At 46.2% G+C, this 27,637-nt stretch overlaps 1 protein-coding gene across 1 annotated transcript in view; it reads right to left on the bottom strand.

Annotated features, from left to right (window-relative positions):
- HS3ST3B1 (heparan sulfate-glucosamine 3-sulfotransferase 3B1) overlaps positions 1–27,421 on the bottom strand; it is a 47,714-nt gene extending 20,293 nt beyond the window's left edge. Inside the window, exon 1 of the mRNA XM_075903514.2 lies at positions 26,536–27,421. Within this exon, the coding sequence (XP_075759629.2) occupies positions 26,536–27,068 (533 nt within the window). The 5' untranslated portion in view covers positions 27,069–27,421. The remainder of the gene's footprint in view (positions 1–26,535) is intronic.
- Between the last annotated feature and the right edge of the window lie 216 nt (positions 27,422–27,637).

Below are 27,637 nucleotides of genomic sequence, written 5' to 3'. Positions count from 1 at the left end.
TCCTTCCTCTCCCCTGTTGTGTAGACGTACACGCACTAGCTCAGCAGAACTAGTGCCTACATACAGCTGCACTGATACAGGCAAGAACCTGGGCTACAGCTGGAGAGTGCAGGATGGGGGAGCTGGTCTACTGCAGCCAGCCGCCTGCAGTCACCTGCTATTTTTTAGCACAGTCTTGAGCTGAATTAGCGAACACACATCAACCTGACTGGGAAATGGCTTCAGTTGCAGCGTGGACATAACCTTTACTTGGTTTGGCTTCTTGGACATGAATATTCATCCCTGCTGACCATCAGGATCTTTGATTTCTTTATGTAGCATTCCTGACTCAGCCCCTCCAACAGGGCTTCATCCTAGCACCCAAACAAGCCAGACTGCGCTCGGTGCACCACTCTGTCAAGTAAGTCCATTGTTTGCAATTGGTAAAGTAGCGTAAGTTTAGAGAAACTTTTCAGCTCTCACCTTGTGTTATGAAAGGGAGTTTACTGCACTAGTGGCAGCCTCCATTTCTTGTGCAAACAGAGGTGTGAAACATTTTATTTGTTACAACTGAAGACAAGCTTTTTGCAACAATCCAGAATTAAGTTTCTCCTGTGAGTCAGGACTTGGCCTTAAATGTAGTTTTCCCAGAGTCTATATTAGAATTTTAAGGTCAGGACACTCTAAGGGTGTGTCTGCACAGCAGTGTTATTTCAGAACAGACATTATTCCAAAAGAATTTGGCTTCCCTACAGTGTAGATGTGCTATTTCGAAATAGGCTATTTTGGAGTATTTCTTCCAGAATAGCTTATTCTGAACTAAGCATGCAGTGTAGATGTACCCTAAGGCTGTGTCTAGACTGGCCACTTTTTCCAGAAAAGCGGCCGCTTTTCCGGAAAAACTTGCTAGCTGTCTACACTGGCCGCTTGAATTTCCACAAAAGCACTGACAATCTCATGTAAGATTGTCAGTGTTTTTGCGGAAATACTATGCTGCTCCCGGTTGGACAAAAGTCTTTTTCCGAAAAACTTTTGCACAAAAGGGCCACTGTAGACAGCAGAGATTTATTTTCCGCAAAAAAGCCCCGATGGCGAAAATGGCGATCGGGGCTTTTTTGTGGAAAAGCGCGTCTAGATTGGCCACAGACGCTTTTCCGCATAAAGTGCTTTTGCAGAAAAGCGTCCTGCCAATCTAGACGCACTTTTCTGAAAATGCTTTTAAAGGAAAACTTTTCCGTTAAAAGCATTTCCGGAAAATCATGCCAGTCTAGACATAGCCTAAGAGTCAAAAGTCAAAAGAACAAAGCCTGTTTGCCAGCTTCCCATCCCTCAACATCCACCATATGAAATCCAACAGTTATTGAAGGACTGTGGCATTGTGTTACCCTCAGAAACCCTGTTACTTGAAATAAGGCTCCCGTGACCACCACCAAAGGTGTAATGAGCTAATGGCTGAAGTTTAAGCGGGACAAACTTGGACTAGACACAAAGCGCCAGGGAGTTCAGTACTGGAACTTACAAAGGGTGGGGAAGATTCCACATTGCTGGCCCTGTTTCAGTCAAGCTTGGATGTTTCTTGTAAATTGATGCTCTAGTTCAGGGGGTTTTCACTTTGCAGGGGGACTTGTACGGGCAAGCCGCCAGCTAACTGATCCACTTTGTTTACCTCTGCCTCTGCAGGTACGGGTGAGCACAGCTCGCATTGGCTGCAAGATTGCCATTCCCAGCCCATGGGAGCCGCAGGACGTAGTGTCAATGTGAGAGCTGTGGGAAGCTTACCCTTACAGGCAGCCACCCGCAGTATGAAAACCCCTGCTCGAATCCAAACAGGAATTCATTCAGGGCCGTGGCAGGGCCTGTGCTGCATAGGAATCTGATCACAACAGTGCCTGGGGGCTTTGTAACCTGTAGCCACAGCCAGCTGAACACCCCCTTCCGATACAGGTGGGTTTTTTCCCTAATGCAATGAAAGTGCCTCCCTAGAACAAACAGCAGCTTGCAGTGGGCATGGTGGGAAACAGGGGCTAAAACCAGCTGAACAAAGCCTGATTCAGTTATAATCGAATCAACACCACCAGGCAGGAGTCTGAACTGGTAAAAATCCAGAGTTCTCCTGTAGCTGAGCTGCAGTAATGGGCGAGATGGGAAAAACTTGGCACTCAGGCTTTCACTAGCTCAGCGTAGGCTTAAGGAAGAGGCTTCACTTGGAAACAGTTTAAACAGTTGATTAAGAGAACATCTGAAAAAGTTTGTAGCTGCTGGGGGAAAAAAAATATGGAAGACAGCCCCAGCTGCATGGGGGCTGAGAAAAGGCTGTGTGGATAATCCATGCCACTTCAGACCAGCCACACCAAGGCTATGTCTACACACGGGGCTTCTTGCACCAGAAATATGCAAATGAGGCTAAGTGTGGAATATTGCAGAGCCTCATTTGCATACCTAATGAGTCACCATTTTTGCAGAAGAGGCTCTTGGGCCAGAAGGAGCCATCTACACTGCCCCTTCTTGAGCAAATCCATTACACCGATTATTTTCAGGAATATTTGCACCTCTCCCTGCAGCGGACAAGGGCTGCAAAAGCAGATTAAATGATCCAAAATGGCAGCAAATTCAGCAGGAGCTAGAGGCCCCGGGTTTTAAGTTTGCAACTTCTGCCAATGGTGGCATCACAAGCCACTCTGCAGTGAGCCCACGGAGAGCCAAGAGTCCTAGACAGAATACGTGGCAAGATTTCACAACAAGCATCCTCATGGGGGACAGAAGGGGCATAAACTGAGCCAAGAGCCCTTTCACTCCCAAACTGCTCTCACTTGGACTCATTGGCTTCTTCTCATGGAGGCACAGCACCATGCCGGCAGATGAAGAGTCAAAAACCAGTCACCAACCACTTGTCCGTGGGGTGTTGAAGTTATCGCTTTCCTCCCCAAGGAGTCAACATGTAAAAAATGATCCAACTGCTACAGGGTTAAGAAGATATCCGCTTAGAAGCATTTGCTACTTGGCATAATAGGACCCAAGTAAAAAGTCTCATTAACACTCTGGGGGCTAGGTATGGGCTGGAGTCAGTTGGCATAGACCAGTGGTTCTCAGTGTGGTCCGTGCGACTATCTTGCAGGTGGTTTGCAGGCCTGGGGCTTGCCCCACAGCAGGGAGCCTGCGCTGGCCCTCCAGCTCCGCACCCGCCCGTGAGGTTAGCACGCCAGCACTGGCTTCCTGCTGCAGGGGAGGGAAAGAGAGTTTCGCCAGCCAGCTCCACACACTGCCACTCTCCTTCCCCCTGGCTGAGAGAATGGCAGCACAGGAAACCACTAGCCTAGAGGCTTTTCCCGCTGCTCCCATTGACTGGAATCACCACCAGCGGAAGCAGCAGAGAGCAGTGCCTGGGAGGAGTGGGAGGCAGACCCAGGTAAGCACCCCCAACCTCCTCACACCCCGTAACCCTCGTTCCCTCTTTCCCCCTTCAACTGCTCCTGCACCTAGCCTCCCCCCCTCACCCACTCCTCCACCCATTGTGTCATTATGGGTGGGTGGGGGGTGGTCTGTGGAAAAGGCTATGTAGAGTGGGGTGGGCTATGGGCCAAAAAGTTTGAGAACCACTGTCCTAGATCCACTGACGATCTGTCCTCAGGTCTCATACCACATGGGATCCATTTGAAGTCAGCATTTCATAGAGCTACACAGGTCCCCTTTCCCACTGAGAAAGAAAACCTAAACCCCATGCAACATCAGGCTCTTGTCTAGCCCTTTGCCCTTCTGAAAGGAACTTAAATCAGGAAAGTTCTACAAAACCAAGACCGACCAACACCTGTTCAAGAGGCACAAGTTTCTTCTCCCTGGTTTTCAGAACCTCTCTACTAAGGGCCCGATGTAAAGTCACCGACTTCAGTCACAGCCACCAGGTGCCATAATGTTTAATAGGTTTGCCCTTTGGACTCCGCTCTTTGGAGCTACGGGCTTGTACAGTTCTGTGGTTAGTTGTAATTTATTGCAAAGCATGGATACTCAAAGCTCCCCTCTAAGGGTATGTCTAGACTACAGGGCTCTGTCGACAGAGCCATGTAAACTAGTTTACCCGACAGTCAATGAAGCGGGGATTTAAATAATTTAAAGAATCCACGCTTCATTAAAATAAAAATGGCTGCCACACTGTGCCAACGATCAGCTGACCCGGCACAGCGTGCGAGTCTAGACATGGATCAGTTGACAAGGGAAGCCTGGGTCAACCGCTCCCTTATGCCTCATGAAACGAGGTTTACAGGAAAGGTCAACAAAGGCTTCCCTTGTCGACCGATCCGCATCTAGACTCCTGTGCTGTGCCGGATCAGCTGATTGTCGGCACAGCGTGGTGGCCATTTTTATTTTAATGAAGCGAGGACTATTTAAATCCCCGCTTCATTGATTATGTCGGATAAGCTAGTTTACATGGCTGTGTCGACAGCCATGTAGTCTAGACATACCCAAAGAGTGGAGCTGCCAGAGAAGGCTGCCTGTCAGCCTTCATCTTAGAGAGAGCTATATTTTACTGGTGTTGTATGGGGCTCCTTGAAGATCCAATCTGCTATAGAAATGCAAGATATTAATTTGCGAGATGCCCAGGCAGCGTATGGCAACTCAGGAAGGAGTCCAATCCGCTGAAGGCGGACAGGAGCTCTGCGCGCATCTGGGAGAGAGCAAATGCTGCACAGTACGTTATATCAAACATGCAGCTGGATTCTTACATTAGCATCTAACCCAGCAGAGTTCACATCAAAGTGAAGCGTCAAAATGAGCAAACAGACATTTAATGTGAGCAGCTGCATCACCCACCAAACAAGTCACAAAGAAGCTATTTAACAGAGGTTGCCTCTTTCAGAGTAAAGAGCAAACAGCTTTCACCTACAGTGGTAGGAAAGTGAAAAATCTCAGGCTTAAAAAAAAGTGCCAGGGTTGTTACTTCATCAACATAAGTATTAAATACTTGTCTTAACAGCTAAAAACTTGGGCAATAGCGCACATATATTACAGGGAGTAGAGAGGGGGACAGCTCCATTACTGTCAGTTTGGAGTAGTCAAGTGCCACAAACAACTGCGGGGGGAAGGGAGAGAAGAGAAGGGAAGAGAGAAGAGAGAAGAGAATTCTGCGAATTTCAGTAAGGGACGAATTCTTGAAGTGACACGCTTGGGAGTGGGGGAGGAAGAGGGAACAAAGCTTTGACCTGAAACACATGCAACGTCCCTGCAAAGCCACATTGCACTGTTCTTGTGGTCACACGGGTACCGCCTGTGCTAAGGACCTGGACAACAAGACCACCGCCTGAACACGATGAAAGCCCCACTACAGCAGGTTCTAAGTGATGGGAGGCAGTCGCAACAGAGGCTAGGAGCTGAATGAGCAATGGAGAGGGAGCTGTTCTCCACCCTTCCAAGTGAGCGCGGAGACCTAGAGCACGTCCACGCGAGACCCCTCACACGAGTAGCTCACATGGAGTTACTACCCCCACGCCAGCCTGGCACGGAATGCTTGCTCGCAGAGCCCAGAGCAGCCAGGGCGCATTACCCCTGCCTTTGCTGGGCTGACGCTACATGTATTTTAATGCTACACCTTCACACGGGTGACACCTGATCTCCTGGTTCCGAAGCTTCAGTGGGGGAGGAGGCACACCACACGGGTGAGCAACCACTGCACACGCTAGGTTTCGTTCACTTGTATGGGTCTTGGTTTTGGCACTGTATCCTAATTTCCTCAATTAAATCAAGCCCAGTGCCTTTGTGAGCTCTTGCTGTGTTTTTTGCCCCAAGACTCACTCGGGCAACAAGCTGTACAGGGTCACACGTCCCTTTGTCACCCAACTATTCAAGCAGCCCACCACATTTGCCAGGAAGCTGCATTTCTCACTGCCTCACCAAGTTCCCTCCAACACCATCCAGTCTTCGGGTGCCTCGCCTTCGTAGCCATGATCAGGAAGTGCAATCCAGAACTCCCTTCTCGGTGCATAAAGGCAGCCCGCCTTCCACACTCATGCTCAGTGGCTGAGACCCGCAAAGGAAGCTCTCAGTGGAATGCCTTGTCTCCTCTGTCCTCAGGGCGGACGGGGGGCTTTGAAACCCGGGCACATTAGCCAGATGCTGCAGTTGATTAGAGCAAGTGTCGACAGCCTGGTGATCAAGATGTACAAGCGGAGATTTGCCAAAGCAGAGAATGGAATTCATGCCATGCTCCGTGCCTCCTGTGACCTCTCTTGGCGTCCCCTTTTTCAACCATTTGACTCAAGGCCTGGGGAAAAAAGCACATCTCCGAACAGGCAGAAGGGGCAAGCGCCCCTCAAGGAGCAGTGTGAATGGGCAGGAACAATGCTGCATGGTCCGCTCCGTGTGGAGAAGCTTGCTGGAAAGAGGAGTCTGTGACATGAAGTTCCTGTCAGGCTGAATCGCCTTTGTTCCCATCTTCAGCGGGAGATTCCTGCCTCCCCCAGGCTAGTTGTTTCAGCCACTGTGGGCTACGTTCAGACACTGGACTAGAAGAGGCCAGGCCGCCCTCAACAGCCCCAACCTTTCCTCCCTCCACTGCTTCCTCCTCTCACAATTAGTCTCCGTAATGCCAAAGGAAAACAATTCCTTCCTCTCCATCCCTCCCTTCGCCAGCCTGGATAAAAGGAAGGGGCGTCTGAGCTACAGAAGGAGCTAAGCCACTGAGAAGAGGCCACTTCAGGAATTGTGTGAGGTTAAGACCCCCAATCAGGACTGGCTGCAAGGTGGCAGCCGGCTACACGGTGGTAGCCATGTGACAGGCCTGCCACCGCCTGGTTTCTTTGTGGTGGCTAGGGGCTGAGGGAGGCAGGAGGAAGCCTCCGGCTGAACGTCCAGGAAGAACCAGGTGTGGATTTTTAAAAGCAGCTATTTTTACTCATCCAACAGCACTTCACTCCTGCCCTCCCTGCATCCAGCACCCTCCCTGCGAATAGCTTGTCTTTGGCTGTGAAACAGGAGCCAGCGTGCAGATGAACGCCAGGTGCAACTGGCATCAGCTCAGCTCTGCCTGACGGGAAAGCCCTAAAGGGGAGGGTTTAGCAGAGATGCCTCCCTATTAATTTTAAGAGCCAGAGACCTTGTTAAAAGGTCTTCAAGAGCAACTAGTGATCGCCAGGTGCCCAACCTGAGATCCTAAAAGGGGCCCAGCTTCCATAGGGCAGGTGCTTGAGATCTTCTCAAAAGCAAACCCCATTGGAAAGGGTCAGAGTTGGGCACGGCAAGCAAGACACATTGCCTTGCTGTGTCTCATTTTCTTCACCAGGAAAGTGAAGAGAATAGAAACTGATGCTGGTAGGTGACCCGATAAGCTAGTCAGTGAATATTGTCAGTGGTGACAAATATTGTGTTCATTGAATGTTGTCGTCCAGCAAAGGAAGTGACTGGCTGAATAACCACGTTTATTGAATGTAAGTTACATGGTTAGTACGCAACCAAGATGAGCTACATGCCTGCTTCCAGTGACTGCTGAATACTTAAATGAAATCCTTAAATGAAAGGCACTTAAAACGGAAATGCTTATTTGTCTGGATCTCTCCAGAGCTCTTCACAGCAAAGGGCTGGGCTGATCCACTCTACAGCAGGTTTCTCATTATTTTAAAAACCTCAGCCAATAAAGCAGCTCAAGATGTTTATACATTAGTGAACTAATTGGAGAGGCCAACATGCAATAGATTCGCCCCCTTCCTTATCTCTCCAGGAGGACCAGATGTTCTGCTCCAAAGGAGAGGTCGGGGGGAGAGAAGCCGGGTTGTTGTTTTTTTTAAACTAGGAGGGTGGGGTTGAAGAGGTCACTGTTTAAACCTACTTTAAACCAGACTAGGACCTGAACATGTACTACACAAGGGTGAACTCTCTTTTCTATCCACTGGAATAAAAAGTCTAGCAAATTAATACACTGTTGATCCTCTCTGGACTGATCCTTAAATGCATTTTAATACAAATGGGATTGCCTTCTCCAATCACTCATTATTGGATTTGCGATTACAGCCATAAAGGGAGTAGCCATTGCATTAAATTAACTTGGCTGTAAACAAAAGAAACCATCGGGTCTCAGTGTCGGATGATAACCTCTGCAAAGTCCGCACCAGTCCCACAGCAGCCTCCCCAAAACAGAAAATGTAAAAAAGTTTGAAAGAATTGGATTGCTGCCCAGTAAAGTTACAAAAAAGTACAGCTTAATGAGGCTCCAAGGTGAGGTCAGACGCATGACATCCATAGAAAATCATAGCTACAAAGTGCCTTCGGAGAGAGAAACTCCCAGAAAAAATAGGACAGGTGCCAATGAAAAAAAACAGTAAGAAACAGGTGTGTCTGCAAAGTGCCCCTCAGGGACTCATGATCTTGGCATACATGGTAGATTAAAACAGTCAACTCAACTGTCCAGAGGGCTTAAGGAGAACTCCGCCCTGAAGATGTTCTCTGCTCTATGTAGAGTAGATGCCAGGTATAGTTCCAATGCCATGAACACACTTTAATGAAAGACTTCACTTCCTCACCTATGATCTGACAGATTGGGTGAGTCTACTGGATTATCCACATGCGCCCAGTCGTGTGTGTCTACAACACTGGCTGTTCCTTGTATTCACTGGGATAGAGCACACCCTCTTGTCCGCACTGGAAACCATCAAGTGCTCAAGTAAGGCCTGACTGAGCCAGTTAGATGTCTAGTCAGCCTAGGAATGAAATACCCACCACAAACCTGGTGAGGTTTTTGTACCCAGAGATGGTGCCTACGTGGTGTCAGAACCTCATCCAATTAGCAGCAGCCTAGTCCCATTGTACTGACTATTTCCACACAGACCATCTCATGCTCACCCATACCTCCTATAGAATTTTTTTTTTTTTTAAAGGCCTCATCTTGAAATTACTCCTAAATCCTTCAGCCACAATTTTGTTCTTAAGAACCCAGTGGGCTTAGTAAAGCCCAAGCTAAATGACTTTTCCCTAACACTGCTCCGTTTGAATGAGCGCCATTGTTATTCAGATTAAAGCAAGTGTCAGATTAACAAATCAATGGGCATATGAGATATAAGACTAGTGACTATTGAAGTCTTTCAAATACCCAAACATATGGATGAACCAAATTTGAATTGTAATTGACTCAAACCTCTTTGATCTCTGTACCCTATAGGCTCCCAAATGAGACCGCACCACCAGCCTCCACGCTAGGGCGGAGGAGTGAAAAGAGTCCATTGTGAACCAGCCCCGTACAATGCCTATTCTCTCCGCTTCCGTCTGTGGGATGGAGCTGGGCTGTGGCACTTCTAATTGAGACAGATCAGCTCCAACAAAAAAACAAGCCGTGAGTAACCAAGCAGAAGAACCCAGCTGGGGTCATGTTAGGTTACCCAGAAATGCTTTACAAGCCCATCTAGGGCAGGGTATTTTCCGGAGAGCCCTCAGACACCCACTGAAAGTGGCTGTCGACATGTGGGCCCCCACAATTCCAATGGCTTCATCCTTGCAATCTGCATGGAGAGGCAGCATGCAGGAGTTTTAAAGGCAGCTCTGAGGCAAGCAAGCAGAGGTGTGTGGTATTCATGGTTCTTAAAGAGTCCATGCAGAAACCAGCTCTCCAGGTCTTCTCACTGGTTGCTCTCAGATTCAGATGATCCAGTCGCATCCAACCAAGCACACAAACCACGGAGTCATCAGGCATTCACACCTCTGCGGCAGAGCTAGGACAAGAACCTAGGCAGCACAATAAGCACTGAGCTACAGAAGTGGGGCCGGCTCAGTCCCAAACGGGAAAGAGGTAAGATCACCTTTTAATGGTGTTAAAACAGTCTCCTCCCATCAAGTCCAATTCTGCCATCCCACCAAAGGTGGGTCAATGGGGACTACTCACCGAGTAAGGTTCTAGTCCACATAAGAAGAGTCAGCAGAATCGGGCTTACATAGAACTAGTTCACCATTGTGTCCAGCAACATTCCAGACCCAGCAGTTCACATTGCTTCTGTTTCATTTCAGCTCATCATTTCCTGCAGTGGTTTTCATTATTAGATATAGTTTCTAGGGAGTTGGGATGGGGGTTGGCAAGTGAATTCAAGAGGAACTAGGAACGGACTTATTTTCCCTGACCTGAAGGGTAATGCTTGTCTGCGTTTTTCTATGAACAAGCTTGTCCTGGAAAAACAACAACAAATAATCTTGCAGCACCTTAGAGACTAACAAAACACGTAGACAGTATCATGAGCTTTTGTGGGCACAACCCACTTCTTCAGATGAAGGTGCTGCTAGACTATTCAGTTTTTTTCCCCAATTATAGGCTAACATGGCTACTACCCCTCTGAAGGTTTTTAACATGTCCTGGTTTTGGGTAGAGGTGGGCAAATAAAAGTATTTGAATGCCATTTTCATTATGTAAAAGTGACAAGATTTCTCCAAAAAAGCCATATGACAAGTGTTTGCTTGGCTCAGTTTCAGGTTACATCACAAACCAAAAAATTTGGTCTGGGTTTCGCAAAAGGTCGGCAGGAAATTTGCCAAATACTTCAGCAATCTCCAAATCCTAGACACACAAAAGGGAGGTTTACACACACCCAACCATCAAGTTTGTCAGTAGGGTTCTGTTGCATACGTATGGCTACTAATTACTTCAGCAACTGAGTCAAGCAAAGATCAGAACTTCTGCTCCATATTAGCAGTATTTGGCATATGATCCCAACTTGAGTAGTTTTGAATACATCCAGTAGAGGGCAATGATAGCACATACTAGTCAGTTCTTTACAGGTCTCCCCTCTCCAAACCATGCCCCGCCCCCCAAAACAGGTGGTTACAAAAAAATCTCACTGGAAAAGTTCACCAAAACTGACAGATTTCACAGAGCTCCATTTATTAGCAGTTCAATTAAGGTCTAATCATGCAGTCAGCTTAATGCTGCCAATGAAGTGTGCTGCTGAAATCTATATGAGTTCTCAGTGTGTGGCAATTATAGGAGCTGGCATGCAAGAACTGGGGAAAGAGCTGGTACCTTTTTTTTTTTTTTAATTAGAAAACTCACAGGTTCTTAAACTGCTTTAAGACCACCTGGGCCTATTGTTTATATGTAGCCTAATTAATTACTACATTACTTTTACCAGCATGATTGCAGCATTGTCCCTGGGGAAAGCTAATAGCTGCAGTATTCAAGATACTAATTTCCGGCAAACTAACATACAACATGGATATTTCACACACAAAGTCCTGATGCTGCAGGCGTATTAGTGAAGAGAGGATTCCACCATCCACAAAACAGATCAGGCAGGGCAGAGGAAAGAGCCTGTAATTAATGAGCTTAGGGACAGACGACTAGCGCTCCCACCACATATCAGTTTGCACCTGGCTTGAAATGCTAACTTGCTACTCAGTTTTATCTGAGCCTGATCCAAGGCCAGCCTGACAGCTCCTCATTCCACTCAAAAGTTCTCCCTCCGCCCCATTCACTAGATTCTCTCAGCCTTTCAGAAACACCATCCGGGCAGACCTCCCCCCCACCCTCCCAATCTCACTAGCTACTAGAGTAGCCACAAATGGAAACAATCTGCTAGCAGAATTATTCGTGTCGAATTCTGACAGTGATTGGAGTGGCGGGTGAAGAGCGTTATTACAGTCCCCTTCATGCACCCCAGCAGAAAATATAAAAGCCAAATTAAAAAAAAAAAAAAACTTAACCCTCGTGAGCTCAGCCTGCAACTTTGCCAGTCAGTAAAGCACTTGCCACCTCTGCTTCCTTCCAGAGTAGAGATCTAGTCTACAAAACATTCGATTTAAGCACCAGGCTCACAGGTTCACTTTCCGTGCCAGAGCCCAGCCATTACTGCCAATGGAGAGAAGGAATTAAATAGACCCTACAGATCTAGGTCAAGGGGAACATTCCTACAAGCCCCTCTGAATCAAGAGCCTAACTCCCATTTTCAAACACAACATTAAGCAGTTAGCATGTGACAACTTAGGGGCCTGAGGTAAAGTTTTCATTGGGGCCTCGTTTAGGAGCACAAGTCGTAAGAACTTGTGCAAATCTCACCCCACGCTACTAAACGCCATCAGCAGCATATTGCAGTGCTGTGGAATCACAGTGACGAGATCTCTGATCTATTTGTCCTTCCTTTTATATTATAAGCGACACACCCCAGGCTGGACTGACGTGGAGTTAAGCCATTCGTTCATTCATTCCCATTTTTAGCACTGACTCAACACTTACTCTGGAGTTACACCTGGTATAGCAGCTGCAGCCTCAGAGTACATAATACTGGTCCATGCAAGTCCAGGGTAAGGCCCATTTCAAGCAATGTTTGCATATCGCAGCAGCAAGGCCCATGTCAGAGTGACGCTTTTAGACTCAGTTTTGTCAAGAGAAATTGTCACCAATTTTCACTTAAGAACGAGATTAAGTCCATTGTTTGGACAGACACCACTAGTGTTTCATAATTTCGGTTTGGCAGCTAGTTTCCTGGCCATAAAGCCACCATTTTTATACAGACAAATTATGCTGATGTTTATAGGCTGGGAGAGCTGGTCTCCTTACAGCAGGACCTCACAAGTACAGCAATTAAGTCTATTAATAAACACTTACATTTGTGTTAGCCACGGTCCTAACCCTGCACTAGACAATATTGGAGTAATTGCAGAATTATAATTACTTGTCACTCCAGGTTTCTGCCACTGTTATGGACAGCAGAATTGGTCCAAAGTTATAAGGTATGTTAGAACATTATGAAGTTTAAAAACAGAAGGACGCTTGTAAAAATAAGTGAATACCACCCCTTGAACCAATGTTTTGTTCTGAACAATGTGTTAACTTTTTCAATCATTTGCATAAATCAGTAATCTGCAGTTCATCTCCTGGTTATCAATGCAAGTTATTGATTCTACTGTATGTATAGCTTTGACACTGAAGTATCATTCACAGCTATTCACCTCTCTGCAATAGGGAATAGGGAAGGGTTTTTTTTAAACCTAAAACCCCTCTGCACTAGTTGCATTAACACCCACTATGCAATAGCTATTTTTTTAAAAAGCTAAGGGTTGCATAGGTATATGTACATACATATACCCTATGTGTGCCCATATACACACGCAAAAATATATACCTGAAGGACCTAATCCTGCATTCATTACTGTCAAAACCAACATGACTGAGAACTTTAAATATTGTCAATTACTAAGCATCGGGTTCTCACTTTAAAGTGTATCCCCTCCCCAGAGACATGTATGCTAATGTATATTTCACAAGAGAATTTAAGGTGCCGATTCCAGCGATACGTGATCCTGCTAAGCACAGGACCAGAATCAGGCCCAGCAGCAAGAAGAGATGTGAATCGTCCTCTCCCCTACCTTCACAAACATGCCGTTGTTCCCACTTAGAGAGCAAGCAAATGAAGTACTGAACTGCTAGGAATCCAAGGGAGAACATGCCAATTTAAACAAATAAAATGGATTCGTCCAATGGGAGTTGTGCTCCTAAAAATCTCTCACATGCTTTTCAAAATTCAACACGGTGACCCTGAAGTGTTGCATTAGCAGACCAGCCAGGGTTACTGGCATCAACCGGAGTGCCACTCTCAGTTCAAATTAGCTGTCTCAACTAGACCGCTAAGATCAACAGCGGCAGCTTCGATCTTCCTCCGTAGTGTAGACGTGTCCTAACTTAAAAGCAGCTCTGAATATCCAGGGTCTCTTCCCCCACCTCCTTTTTCCTACAGGGAGGAAACTGGACAGGTTCTGGGATTGTAACTGGATGTGTAACTGGACAGGTTCTGGGATTATTTGGGGCTCATGGTTTTTGATGTCTTACTGCAAGTTAACACCAATGTATAGTGTTTTGACTAACAAAAATGGCTAAGTAGTAAGAAAAAAATCTTTGTTCAATTAGAAACGGTATCAAAACATTAACAGAATTGAAGGCAGCTGAAATACATTTATTTTAATTAAGGAGAAAGTCTGATCCAATTCAAAAAACTTGAATGGGCACAAGATCAGACCCTGTATTACATGCCTTGGGTTAGACAACCGGATGTTAAAGGGACAGTACCAAAAAGGATCACACATTTTGCCTGAAGTTTCTTCTGCTGCTATTACTACAAACACGTAAGTTCCTGATCCTGAAAATATGCATGCTTGTGCTTAAAGTTTTATTAAAGCTAATTTTTTAAATGAAAATTCACATGGTGCTCGGGTTTAGAGGAAAGGGTCTGAACGGGTGGGTTCATGCTTGGATTAACTAACATTAAGAAGTCTTACTTAGACAAAATATACAACGTACATAATAAGCATTGCCCAATGTTTAGGGATGAAAGTTTAGCAGTTCCTTTTAGATAGCAGTGAATAAGTGTATGGATACAGCACCCCAGGGATGTTTTACAGAGTTAGCCATGAAAGCAGATAAGGGGTGGAGACTGTCCCTCAGTCTGTTGGTATCCGGGGTAGGTTCTCTGTAGGAAAATGCAGTCTGTCAAGGAAGAATTTGGGCTACCTCCCTAACTGGGTTTCTTGTCATTGGTCCTGCTCATTCCTCTTGGCCCTTTGACAAGTTCCATGTCAATGTCCCTTGACTTTCTGATGTCTGGCACCATGAGCTGCTACAGCAGACAAGCATTGCTTTACCTTACTTAGATTGCTCAACATTGGCTCATCGTTAGGGACCCAAGTGCCTTGTAACTAACCCCTTAGAGTGTATCTGCACTGCACCCTTAGCTCGAAATAAGTCACGCAAATTGCGTAGCTTATTTCGAGTTAATTTTGAAACAGAGCACTATTCCGAAATGTCCCTTAATCCTCGTGGAATGAGCTTTACAGGGACGTCAGAATTGCTCATGTGTTATTTTGAAAGTTATTTCGAAGTAATGGACACGCTGTCAAGACGCAGAAAACACGATTTTAAGATACCAGAAGTATCCTGAAATATCACTGCTGCCTAGATGCACCCATAGACTAACAGGTTACTTGCGTCTAAAGTCAGGCAGGTGCCTATGTGCTTGCAGGATCAGGGCCCAAAATTCTTGGGCCTGAGAGACCTGAATACACTTCCTTGTTTCCTCTGCCAGTGGTTGGTGTTGAGCATTTGACAGCACTGAGGGTAAGATCAATTTCACTCTAGTCCTCTTCCCTTCTTAGCGGGGGTCTTTTGCACTAGTCAGAGGTGTGAAGAGCACTTTTTTTTTTAAAAAAGAGAAATAATGTGTTAAGCCATCAAGTGAGCAGGGAATCTAGTCACTTGAAATGTGCATGATTGGAGATTTATCAGGAAGTCAGCCAGGATGCCATTGCACACAAAGTTGTAAACATGTTTTACAGCTCTTTCTTATTGTCCTTCCCCCCCCCCCTTATCCCCTCTTTCTGCTTTAAAATTTGCCCCTCTGTGCCCCTTGCTCCATTCATTTGAGGAAGGGGGTAATGCCCACAACAGCTCATGATACTACCTATATTTGTTAGACTCTGAGGTGCTACAGGACCACTTAAGTTTTTAGTCCCTAGTCAGACACCCTGAGACCTGGGGACAGGATGTTCTTGGAGGAAGAGATTCTGACTGTGGACCAGGGGAAGCAACAATGTCCATCAGAACCCAAAAGTTTACTGACTTTCAAAGCAGGAGGCAAAATGCATCATTTTTAGTCAAGCATTTGCTTGAACAATTTCTTCTAATGGTAGCAGAAGGATGGACAAAGTTATTGTTTGTGGCTGATCAACTTTAATACGTTGTTTATTTTTAATGTTCCATGTCACTGTAATGGATGCCGAGAGTCAATTAAAAATTGTCACTGGCAACAAAAGTTGAAATGGGAATCTGCTTAAACATTTTTGCCCACAATAAAAAGCTTTCTTTCCTCCCCATTTCTGCTGTGGCCAACAGCCATGCTCTGTACAGCTGATGTGCATCAGGTCATACACATGCTACAGATAAAAAAAATGGACTATTCATAAGATATGTTACTCCTGTGCAGTGTTTCTCCAGTCAAAACTTCTGCCTCACATTTAGTCTATTTAGCGACCATTATTTCAGTCTATGGCAATGCTGCTAGTCACATGAATCTAATTGCAAAGGCAGACCCTTAAAAAGATGCAGTTCAAAAAAAATCCTGTTCAGGTTGGAACAACCAAGGGAAGGGAAAAAAAAAAAAGGATGGATTTTGCTATCACTAGTGTCTTTCAATGTTCCTTGCAAGCTTTTTAATTTTTGAAGTGTCACGTAACATTACAGCCCAATTCTGTTTCTTATTTAGGTTGCAAGTTTAAAATAAGTCATTACAAGTACAGAGATGTGAAAACGTCAGGCACATGAATGAGAGGCGATAAATGAACTTCTCTGTACTTTAGAAGTCTGAGATGTTTTTTAATCTAACATTACTGTGCTGAAAGTTTCATCACTTCATTCGCTCCTCAAACTCCTCAGTGACACGAGGTAGCAACTGAACTTCCTGACTCATTCCACTGCCACTACAACATGACCTGGTATTAGCTGTTTTTTGAAGCCCGTATGTTAACTGTCCAATGCATACCTGGCCTTTAAATTATCCCACAACGGATGGATTACTGGTATTCACGCCAACACAAGAGAGGAGCAGTCACATTGAAAGACGCCATACGTCGTTCTTACTACAAGGAGTCCGAGGGCCATGTGGTTCTTCCATCCCAAGTCAACTGAGCAACTGAAGCCTGTTCTTGCCAACATAGTTGAAATGAAACCGAATGGAGCATGAGGACATCTAAAGTCGCTGCACCGGAGACTGATGTTCTGGCATTCGATTTAGCGTTTACTCCTGCTGCATGGATGCTATCAAACTTGGCTTAAGGTATAACATACTTTAAGCTGTCCTTCCTAGACCTTGCCATTGTAGAACAGCAAATAAAGAATTTTAGGCAGCAGGAAACATCTAGACATTAAAGTTTGGCACCTACATTCTTGAAATGCCAGTCAAAACCTTCTACCTCCCAAAGAACCCGAAGATAATCAGCTGCATAAAACTGAGTCCCATCTTGTCCACTTTAATAAAAGAGAGCACCAGGAGTTTTCCTCCAATTATTTTGATGCCCATCGCTGGCATCGTGTTCCATTACATGCCACAGTATCCCACTAATCTGATTAGCCGGGCAGATCCACCATCCAAATAAGCCGCCCCCGCACAGCCCCAGCGCATGGTCAACTTTGAAAAAGTTCAACAAGTCAACAGGTGAGGCTATGAAACCTGATCACAGCAGACAATGTCGCTCCCCTCAGCGTCGTGCTGGGAGGAACTCGTCATGTGCGCCTCATCGGGCGACGTGCTTGAAACAGAGTAGCGCACTGAAAGCTCCAGCAACACGAGTAATCTTTGCCATCTGTTTGAACCACTCAACCCTCCTCAGATCTAAAAGAATGATCACAAGGGCCTTGCTGACTGATCCCAGCAGTCCGCCCCTCCTTTCTGGGGCCATTTTCTCGATAACTCCTCACAGCCACTAAGACAATGTCACTTGTGTCCGTCGAGATCTGACTGGAGGCAGTAAGTGGCTCAAAGCACATATCAGTGTGTCACAAAAATAGTCCCCCCATTTCAAAGCCTATTGGATTCATGTCTGGAAATATTGATGGGGGGAGAAAAATCCCTCCCACAAAATGATTTTTCCGTCCTGATTTACGCCAGTTCAAGGCAAGTTCAATAGCAGCATGATCTCTTGGAAAGGAAGGGAACAAAGATCCCAAAGGGATCAAAAACGTTAGAGAAGCCATCCAAAGAAACAAAAAGGGAACAAAAAAGCTTTATTTAAAAAAATTGTAGCTTTTTCCTGTTTACGTGCAACTTGAGGCCGTTTGCTAGAGAAGCTTGCCTTCTTTGCACAGATGCTACCATTCACATGCGTGGCTTTTTTAACCCAAGGAATCCAGATCCAATCCAGATCGCACTGAGCTGTATCTTGAGAGCCCTTCCATCTTTACAAGAGAGGCCTTGCAAGTACGGGGTGCCTTTGGAAGATGCAGTCCGTGGTAGTGGAGGGAGCACAGCACCTGGCTGTATGGAATCCTTATTGCCTTATCAAGCATTTGCACAGATCTGCTGTAAAAGGTGGTGGCAGTAGACAAAGTACCGCTATGAAGCAAGAATTTATATTTCTGCAGTGATCGTGAGTGAAATCCCAGCCTCAGTGAAGTCAGTGAAAGTTTGCCATTAAATTCATTGTGGGCAGGATTTGACCCCACATCTTTAATAAGCCACTTGACTGACAGACTAAGCTCTGACTAGGTACATGGGAGCACCATGGGACAATTTGCTCATTAGGGCAATTGTGACATTCCTACAGTAAGGAAACTCTCAGCTCACCACACCTCTCCAGAGTCACCTTGAAGCAGCACCTAACACAAGGCGGCCCCAGTCCTGAACTGGAGGTCCTTAAATGCCAAGTGACCTACAATTTAGACATGCAATCACCACCATGCTCAAAAGAAAGACGCTACATGCAGTCAGACAGGCCCATGAGTCTAAACTTGCAGCCACAACTCACGAAAGTCATGGACTCAGCACTTGCATGAGGATCAAACCCAAAAAACGGTGGGCTTTCCAAAGCAAGGAGCCCATCAGTGTTTTGTCCAGAGCACTGTATGCGATGGTGCTATTCTTTACATTACAGTGCGAGGGCACTTTCCAAAAACACAGACAAAGCCTCCAGTCTGGTAGGCTAAATAAAAATTCAGCGAGGAACTAGGGCCATTCTCTCCTGCAACATGCTGTTTGGAACGGCACTAAAACTGGGCCTTCGGCAAATAGAGTTTAAAAATAATCTAGCAGGCAATATAGGTTCAGTTAGACTTACTGAGAGACAGACTTAAGTTCTTAGTACTATTTAAGAGTATTGTTATAGCTGCCCCAAAGAAAGAAAATGGGAACCCTGTGATAAAAATAGAGAAAATTGTTTAAAAACCATCATGGACTCCTATTCTAGGCTTGCAAGTAGTGAGTTTTCTGGCAGACTTGTAAGACAGAAATTGCACTACACACCAGACCACAGAAGGCTACTCCCCTGCCACTCTCCCCTCCCAAAAAACACGCAAGCGTGTTAATGCTGCACACTTCAATTTTTCCAACACAATCTCAAAGGGGAAGCTTATTAAATACCGTATGAAAAATTTCATATACTACTTCTAATATAGTTTTCAGTAATGACTTGATTTTATTTCTTTTCTGTCATGGTAAATATTCTTATATGAAGCAGCTAACATGCGGCATTCATTACAAGAAAAATGCAACATGCTTACAGAATTAGTTTCCTTTGGCTCTCCAAGCTCTCTTGCTATCAAAAAAAAATCCATTCAATTTCTCTGTTATCACTTTGCTGCTTCAGGGACCGTATTCGCCATCATCTGATTTTGCTTTATTTTTGCAGCAGGAGAAAACTGTTTTGTTTCACTTCAACCCCTTTTTATCTTGCAAAGAAGGGACAAAAAAGTGAAACAAAACCCACTATTTTGCTTCTCCTTCTCAAGATAGTATACCATATAATTTATTAAGAAATAGTTCAGGCAAAATAGTATACTATAGTCAAATATAATTTCAGAACAGAAAACGTATCTAGAGTTCTGCCTTGCATGAGCCAACAAACTTTAAATTTTTTTAAAAAGTTATTTCTCCACTAGAGCAATTTACCACCACTACTGTTAAATATTCCCATTTAGATATTGCTAGGATGAAATATGCCAAAAAGATGGTCCACGTTTTAAAAACCACTAGTCACATTTCTGCAGCAAAGACTCGATCCTGTGTACGCGAGTAACTTTACAAATCAAGAGGCCCCACTGAGCTCTGTGGTATTACTTGTGAATAATGAGCAGTGTTCGTAAGATTAGAATACGGGATAGTGTGTTTAGGTGAACAGTGAGTAATTTATAGCAATTTCTTTGCGTCATTAACATATTCAGCTACAGCTCTATCCTTTGACAAATTAAAACATTAACAGAAGTTAAAGTTATGGAAACATGTAGGACCTTAAAAGTGCTCAGTGAAGTCAGGGGGCGTTTTAAGACAGTATCTTATTTCTAATTTATATGTGGTCAAACTCCTTTAGCTTATTTGGATCAGAGTTCGAATTTTACAAAGTTATTTTAAAAATGAAAACATGATATGCTGTCAGATTTTTAGTTTTAGGACATTTATAAACTGTTTGGCAACCGTAGAGTTCATTTTTCCAAGGTTCATTCATTTAAGTGCCAAACTTTGGCCCCAATCCTGAACATGAAAAACTTACAAGTACTTTTCAAATGTGCCTGGTGATTTAGAAACTTAAACCCCTTAAAAACAGTGCTTCTTAAATTCCCTATCCCACAACATTTTGGTGACAAAGTTTTACCCTTTGTCATGTTGTGTTGAAGTCAGTTGGTCCACGTGCATAAGCAAAGTTACACAAGGAAAAAAAGAGTGTTTACAACAGAAGCTTATTAAAAGAATTTATATTCCAATGAATCACCTCAGAACTAATCATGAATAAGTTCAATGCTAGCATTGCCAAACATAAAGCAAGTACATTGCTTATAAATATCTGCAGTCTCCCAACTCACTGCATCTGGAATAACATTTATGATTAAATTAACTTTTAGTTATTTCCCCCCCTTCACTTGTAAAAGATTAATCAACCATTTTATGGTCTAATTTAGGTGCCTAATTAAAACCAGAGTTCAACACCTTCAACACCATTTTTGCTAATAAATCTTGACAGCGCTTCTGCTTTGTAACATATAGGTTCTCATTTCAGAGTACTGTATTATAAAACCAGTTTGCTTTTTTATTTCACCTTAACTCCTGTAAGGTTGGCAGTACACTGCTGAAATCCCAGAACTGGTAGTAAGGGATTTCAAAGAGACTTCCTTTTAGTTAGATTGTATCTTCTACTCTTCTCAGTAACGGCTGCAGCATACACTGTGTGACCTTGGTTTATGTTTTGCTAACAGAAGTTGAAGAGTGGGAGTCTGTCTCTCAAAGTGCATTGAAATTAAAATTTGGAAAGCTTTAAATCTCCACAGCTGTTATCTAAACTCAAAGGGTTTCAAATTTAATTCTGTTTACAGTTCTATGTTTAGGATTCCTTTACACTGAAAAAAGTTTGTTTTTCTTTAAAATCAGTATTTTGCTAATCTTGATTCGACAATTAAAAAATACTTGTGCTAGTCTTGGCCATGCTCCTTATAGGCCGCTTATGCACATGCTTAATATTATGCACTAGTGAGTCACAGAACACGGAACCAGGTTATCTAACTAGTTTCACCCCATTAATCCAACTCCAGTGCAGTGATTTAAAGTATCTTCTTTTTGCTTCCCAAAGTGACTAATCTGGGAGTTTATCAGCAGTTAAACTGATTTTGATGGAGAAAGTTATGAAGAGAATTAGCGTACAAACTATTTTATGCAGAAGTTACAATTCTCTTCTAGTTCATATAGATCTAACATGTTCTGGTCAAGTTTTTCTTGTTACAGACTAATTCAGCTACCCTTCTGAAACTATAGGCTTAGTTTGGTCAAATAACAATTTGGTTCTATTAAGGCTTTCACACTAGGTGGTCTTTTTTTCAAATAATATTTAAACATTCTAATTATGTCAAAGCAACACAATATATTTAAAGTAAACTTAAGGGGAGAAAAGTGTTCAGAAACAGTGAGTAGTATTCATGGATTTGTTTAGAATTAATTTCAATTTTAAGTTCACTATTAAAGCCTCAACTTGTAATTGACCTGTGGCTGTAATTTTAGCTGGTTCTCCTCTATATAGGAGGTTATTGTAACAGATATTGACTATTTTCCTCGATAGATTAGCTATTATATTTAGTGTTCACACTTTTTGTTGCTGCCTAGGCTGTACTAAACTGCAAATGTGACTTTGAAGGGTAGAAAGAATCATTACAGATTAAAAGTTTTTTTAATAAAAGTTTCTTCAATAGCATGTAAAAATCGGAGGAAGTACTCCAGGACAGTATGAGAATGAATAAACTAGGTAAGCAGGCTAGACCGTCACTAAAGCAAAACTTGATTACAGGGGCAGATGACTTGTTTCTTCTCACATCAGTCCCCAAACATCACAGCAAACAGAAGGGGGGGGGGGGAGGGAAAGAGAAAAAACAGCACCCAATCAACATCTTTAAATAGCTTCATCACCCACTAATCTCTTTTGTTTAGGTTAATGGTGCCTTGTTATGCCAAGTGGAACTACAATTAAATTCTGATGCTTAATGTGAATCTCATCTGCTTTGCCACTGTACCTCTTGGGATTAGCAAACTATAAAATCATTACCCACTTAACCGATTGTGAGCAGGGCAGCTTGTGCTGACAAGACCACATGAAACATTACAGCCTGGCAAGTGTACTTTATGCAAAAAAATGTCACCCAATAACTTTTTTGAATATCCTAAACACATAACATGGGCCCCATGGTAAATAGTCTAAACCTTTACCTATGTTACAGGGACCCTCTTCCATTCCCTCCCATTGTAAGAATGTGATGAGCACCACTTATGCGAGGTACAAATACATGTCACCCTTATTTATGGGCTTGGGTATTGTATTATTTTTCATAAGCCCGGCAATAATTTAAGTGTCCTGCCTGACAGCAGTGGGGGAGGATTCAGACCTGTATTGTATTATTCTTCATAACTAAAGAGACAAAAAAATCTTTTCATTCTTCATAACTAAAGAGACAAAATCTTTTCCTATAGGTTCTCGATTTGGAGGAGGGACTAGAACAGAGTCTACATTTTACACTGGAAGTTTGTGGTATTTTTATTTAAATTTAACTATCAATCTAAAACTTTATTCAAACTTGGGAATTATCATCCCTGATCAGACCTTACACCCAGAACAGATTGTTGGAGGAGCAGCAAAGTGACGGTGCGTGGGGGGACCCCCAGCATTTTCATAGGTGTTTACATTTTTCCGGGCAATTATCTTGCTCTGGCTGCAGTAGGAGCTTAAAGCTGCTCTTTCAGCAGAAATTAGTGTAACCGTTAATATTTATCACCCTCACAATTTTGTTAATTTTATGTTGTAGTTTCGGAAGGATTTATGTGTTATAGCTCCTTCCCAAACTATCTATATAAAACCTATTTGGACTTCCTCCCTTGATGAAACTTAGAAAGCAAGAATAGAGCTAAGATTATCAATCTCTTAGGCTCCCTTAATGAAATTGTTATTCAGCTGCTGAATGAATTATAAAATGAAACAAAAGCTGACACATTGGGGCCTGGAGTTTTGTTAAGATCTGGGAAAGGATTCCACCTTTATAACCACCACCCTGCTCAGAAAGTGTCCTAAGCACACAGCCAAAGTGACTAATAAAAAAAAACAAAACAAAACTATGAATGGGTCAGATCCGAGTCTTAAACAACTCCCATTAACTTCAGTAGTTTTAGAGGGGTAGCCGAGTTTGGTTTTTTTCCTGTTACAGACTAAAAAAATAGTCTGGTAGCAGTTTAAAGACTAACAAAACATATAGATGGTATCATGAGCTTTCGTGGGCACAACCCATTTCTTCAGATGAACGTGAGTTGTGCCCACGGAAAGCTCATGATACCATCTACATGTTGTGTTAGTATTTAAGGTGCTACTAGAATATTTGTTAACTTCAGTGTCTGCTTGTGGGTTTCAGGATTGAGTTAAAATGGATCGGACTTCTGCACCATCTCCCAGAAGGAAAAAGATTGACCCGAATATTAATTGCCGGTTTGGTTTCGAATTGTTCTTTGTTGCAATAAAATTGTTTCGTTTTGCTGGACTCCGGGACCTTTTTGAAAACAAGTAACTTTAAAACTTCCCTTTGAAAACCAGAAAAAAGAAATATACATTACTAACGGGGTTAGTAACTAACGTCCTTAGCGTACGCTATGTAAGCTATTGGACTTCTCACTTTGTTTGCCGTTTATTTTTCCTGTCCCACCAAATGGTTTTCCAGCTGACACAGATTATACCTTCATCTTTCTTTGGGGATTAAATTAATTACTCCAATTCAAAGGGAAACATTCCTTAATTTAATAGAGTTACTGTTCTGGACTTAAAACGTTATATGCCTGAATATGCTTTCAAAGACTAACCAGATTTAAGGGGGTGGAGGCAATTCTTTGAAGAAAAAAGAGAAGAACGAACTTAGGGCTACAGAGCAGTCAAGTGCCAAGTTCACGATTTACATTTACTGCAAGGCAACGCAGTCTGACTAATGTAGAATTCACTGATTTTATTGGAGATACACCCAGGCCGGTTTCCACATAAAACCCGTCGGTGCATTTTTAGTGACACGATTGTGGGGCTCTGCGGACACGAATCAGATCCACTAACCGGAGCCCCACGCGAGTTTTGATCTCTAGCGATGTATCGATCCCCTCCCATCCGCTCGAAGCCGGGTCTGGGTCTCGCTTAGGCGCATTTCCCCGTCTCCCGGGATGAAGTGCGAGTTGCGAGCTTCCCATGTGTCACAACGCGCCCCAAACGGGCTCGGGCTGGCAGCGGGAGCCAGTGGAAAGGGAACCCGGCAGATGACGGCAGCAGGTGAACTCCCCCCTCTCCAATCCCCGCTCCGAAGTTGGGCCAAACTTTTCCCTCCCAGAGATGTCCCGTGTGCCCGGTTCTCTCCTCCGCAACGCAAGTCCCCCTTGTGCAGCTCCAGGGTGAAGCCAGGCAGCTGCCTTGCCGCAGCCAGCAAAATTCAAGCCGTTTGTACGCGCTTGAGAAGAGAAATAATGGGGGAGGGGGGAGGCCAATAAAAATCTCCCCAGCCCCCCCTCCCTTCCACACACACTTACAGAAATTCTGCAGTGGGCCCGGGGGAGGGGGTTCAATCCTCAGCGGGGTTTGGTCTGGAGAGGGGACTCGTAAGGACCCTGCTGCCCAAAGTTTCACACAGTCCAGACAAGCGAACGGCACCAGGAGCCGCAGACACAACAAAGCCACGTTTGGGCCCCACGAGGCCCGTCGAGAAAACGGGAACAAAGAGTTCCCACGGGGCCGAGCCTCCCTCCGCTCGGCCACGCACCGAATCGCGTGTGGAAGGGAGCGCAGGAGTTACCCGGAGCGCGGCGCGGACACCCGAAGGAGGAGCAATATTGTAGCCACTCTATCGACAGGGCGATTTATTTCCAAGTCCCCCAAGCGATCGGGCCCCGCTCACCCAACACCACGGGGCCAAACTCGTTTAAACTAAAATACATTAAAGGCTCCGGGGGTGCCTGCGCCAGTTTGGCGTAAACACCGGCTCCCAAGAAAACAGAACAACGGTGCGTCTGAGATCAGTCTCCACCGCAGGACATTTCAGATGAACGCTTCTTGTTCCAACCCCCAGAAAGGAGCCGGTGTCCCTATAGTATTTTCCCCTCTATTTTTTTTTAAGAGATCAAAATTTATTTTAAGGGAAAAATGCAAAAAAGTAGCGCCTTAATTTGTTTTAGCCAAGAAAACAAACACGAAAGGGTCTTGCAAAAGCTCAGGGCACTCTTAAGCTCGTTGGGGTGAATGCGGATCGGCACCGGAGCTCGATGGCTTCCCTCTGGCGAAGCAGAGGTGCCGGGCAGGGTCCGATGCGCTGCACCAGATGCTGCAATGTCCCTTTCTTCCCAACAGAGATCACTACATCCCTGCGCAAGCTGCCTCCTTGCAGCGATCCCCCCCCCCCTTGCCAAAGCCAACTACGGGCGCTAAAAATACAGGCGAGGACTGGAAAGTCAACGGCGCGCTTACACGGACCCTGGCAAGTGCTGAACCCGAAAACGCAGCTCTTGGAAACACGAAGGGACGGGACTTTTCAATGCACAACCTGGCCGGTAGCACCGAGATTGTGGGAATCTCGCTAAGGACTGGGCAGTCCCTGATCTTGTTGAGGTCACTGGCCCAGGTCGCTCAGTGCCGGGCGTGGCAGCAGGAGCTGGAGGCCGGATCTGCCCCTAAGGCAGGCGGGCACCCCCGCTTCCTCCGCCAGAAAAAACCCCGGTGTGTAGAAACAAAGAACGTGCCTCAAAGCGCCTCCCCTCTGGGGCACCCCCGAGGGCAGAGGGCCCGGCACGCAGCGACAGGGGGAAATCGCCGGTGGCTCCCCGCAATTCAAATTTAATTGGAGGGAGGGAGAAGCCACTTTCTTGGGCCGTTTCTACAGAGCGCTTCCAGATTTCCCCTGAAACCTTCCCACCTCTGCTCGCTCCGCTAGCGGAGCAGTGAAGCCCCAACCCAGCAACTCAATCGACCCGGGTCTGTGCCTTTCTGGGAATCCCCGGGGGACACCGCGAGGCAGGACTCCCGGCCCGGTTCCACGGAGCGCCGTTAGCGGGAAGTCTCCAAACCGAAGTAGGAAAGGGGACAGACACACGGGCTGGGGCAAGCGCGGGGCGGGGAGCAAATCTAGCGCGGAGTTGCCCAGAGAGAAGTTAGGGGCAGCGCCGGGAGCAGCATCGCTGCATACTCGGCTCTGCCGCGGATCCGAAAGCCTGGGTCTGCAAGCGGGACCCCCTGCCCCGAAGAGGAAAGCGAAGCAGAACTGGCCCCGGGGGGGGGGGGCGTGATGGATGTGCTTGGTGCAAGTGAGCCCGGACGGGTTGGGTGTCAATCACGCGCACGCGTCGGGGGCCACGGGGGTACCTGTACCAGGCGAGGCCCCGCTCGTAGTTGCGGTCGAAGAAGTGGGGCTCGGCCCCCACGGCCCGGATGTCGGGGTGCACCCGCAGGAACTCCAGCAGCGCCCGCGTGCCGCCCTTCTTCACGCCGATGATGATGGCCTGCGGCAGCTTCTTGGTGCCGGAGCCGTTGAAGAAGCTGGAGATGGGGCTGGTGGGGTCGGGGGCCGCGCTCTGCTCCTCGCGGGGCTCCGGCGGGGAAGCTGCGGCGGGTCCCGCCAGCCCCTTGGCTGCCCCGGCAGGAGCCCTGCGCAGCAGCTTGGAAAGCACCTGGAGCCCCCCTCCGTGCGCTCCGCCAGTCTCCCCAGCCGCGGCAGCAGCCGCCCGCGCGCCGAGGCCGGGCACCGAGGCGCAGGAGCCGGCGCACGAGTAGAACATGTAGAGCCAGAGGAAGAGCATGATGCCGAGCAGCAGGAGTTTCCGTCTCACCGGGAGCAGCGGCGGCGGCGGCTGCAGGGCGCTGGGCGCATCCAGGCAGCAGATCAGGCGCTGTCCCATATGCCCGCCTGCGCGCCGGTCAGCATGGCTCAGCGCACGGGCACCGCGCCGGGGGGAGCTCCCGGGCCCCGCCAGCCGAGCCCCAGCGCCGCGCAGGGGGGCCCTCCGCCCAGCACCCGCGCACAGGCGGGCTGCGCTCCCCGGGGGAGGCTAGCGCGGACAGGCGCGGGGCGGCATGCTGCGCTCCCCGGGGCGCACGGCCACTGCCCCGCGGCCAGGCGCTCAGCAGGCTCCGCGCCGCGCGCCCAGCATCGCTCGCCGCGCGCCGGCTCCCCGGGAGCGTGCAGGCAACCGGCCCCTCGCAGAGCCGCCCCGGACTGCCTGCGCGCCGGCCTCCAGCGGGCAGCCCTGCGCCAGGCGAGGAGAGGTGGGGCGCGGGCGCCCGTGACGGGCAGGCCCGCTGGCCTATGAGCGCTGGGCTCCCTCGGATAATTAGCTGCATTTGTTGCTCGCCAGGCAGCCAACAGGAAAGCATCTGCGCGGGCGGGGCGGGGCGCCGGAGGTGATTAGTGTTTCTAATTGGCTAATGAGCCGGCCGGGGCTGGGGCTGCTGAGGATTCAAGGCTCCG

This window comes from Pelodiscus sinensis, chromosome 20 (assembly GCF_052426305.1).
Source record: "Pelodiscus sinensis isolate ZL-2025 chromosome 20, ASM5242630v1, whole genome shotgun sequence".
NCBI classification, from domain to species: domain Eukaryota; kingdom Metazoa; phylum Chordata; order Testudines; family Trionychidae; genus Pelodiscus; species Pelodiscus sinensis.
Note: the sequence above shows the minus strand (reverse complement) of the source record. Positions and strands in the feature narration are given on the sequence as shown.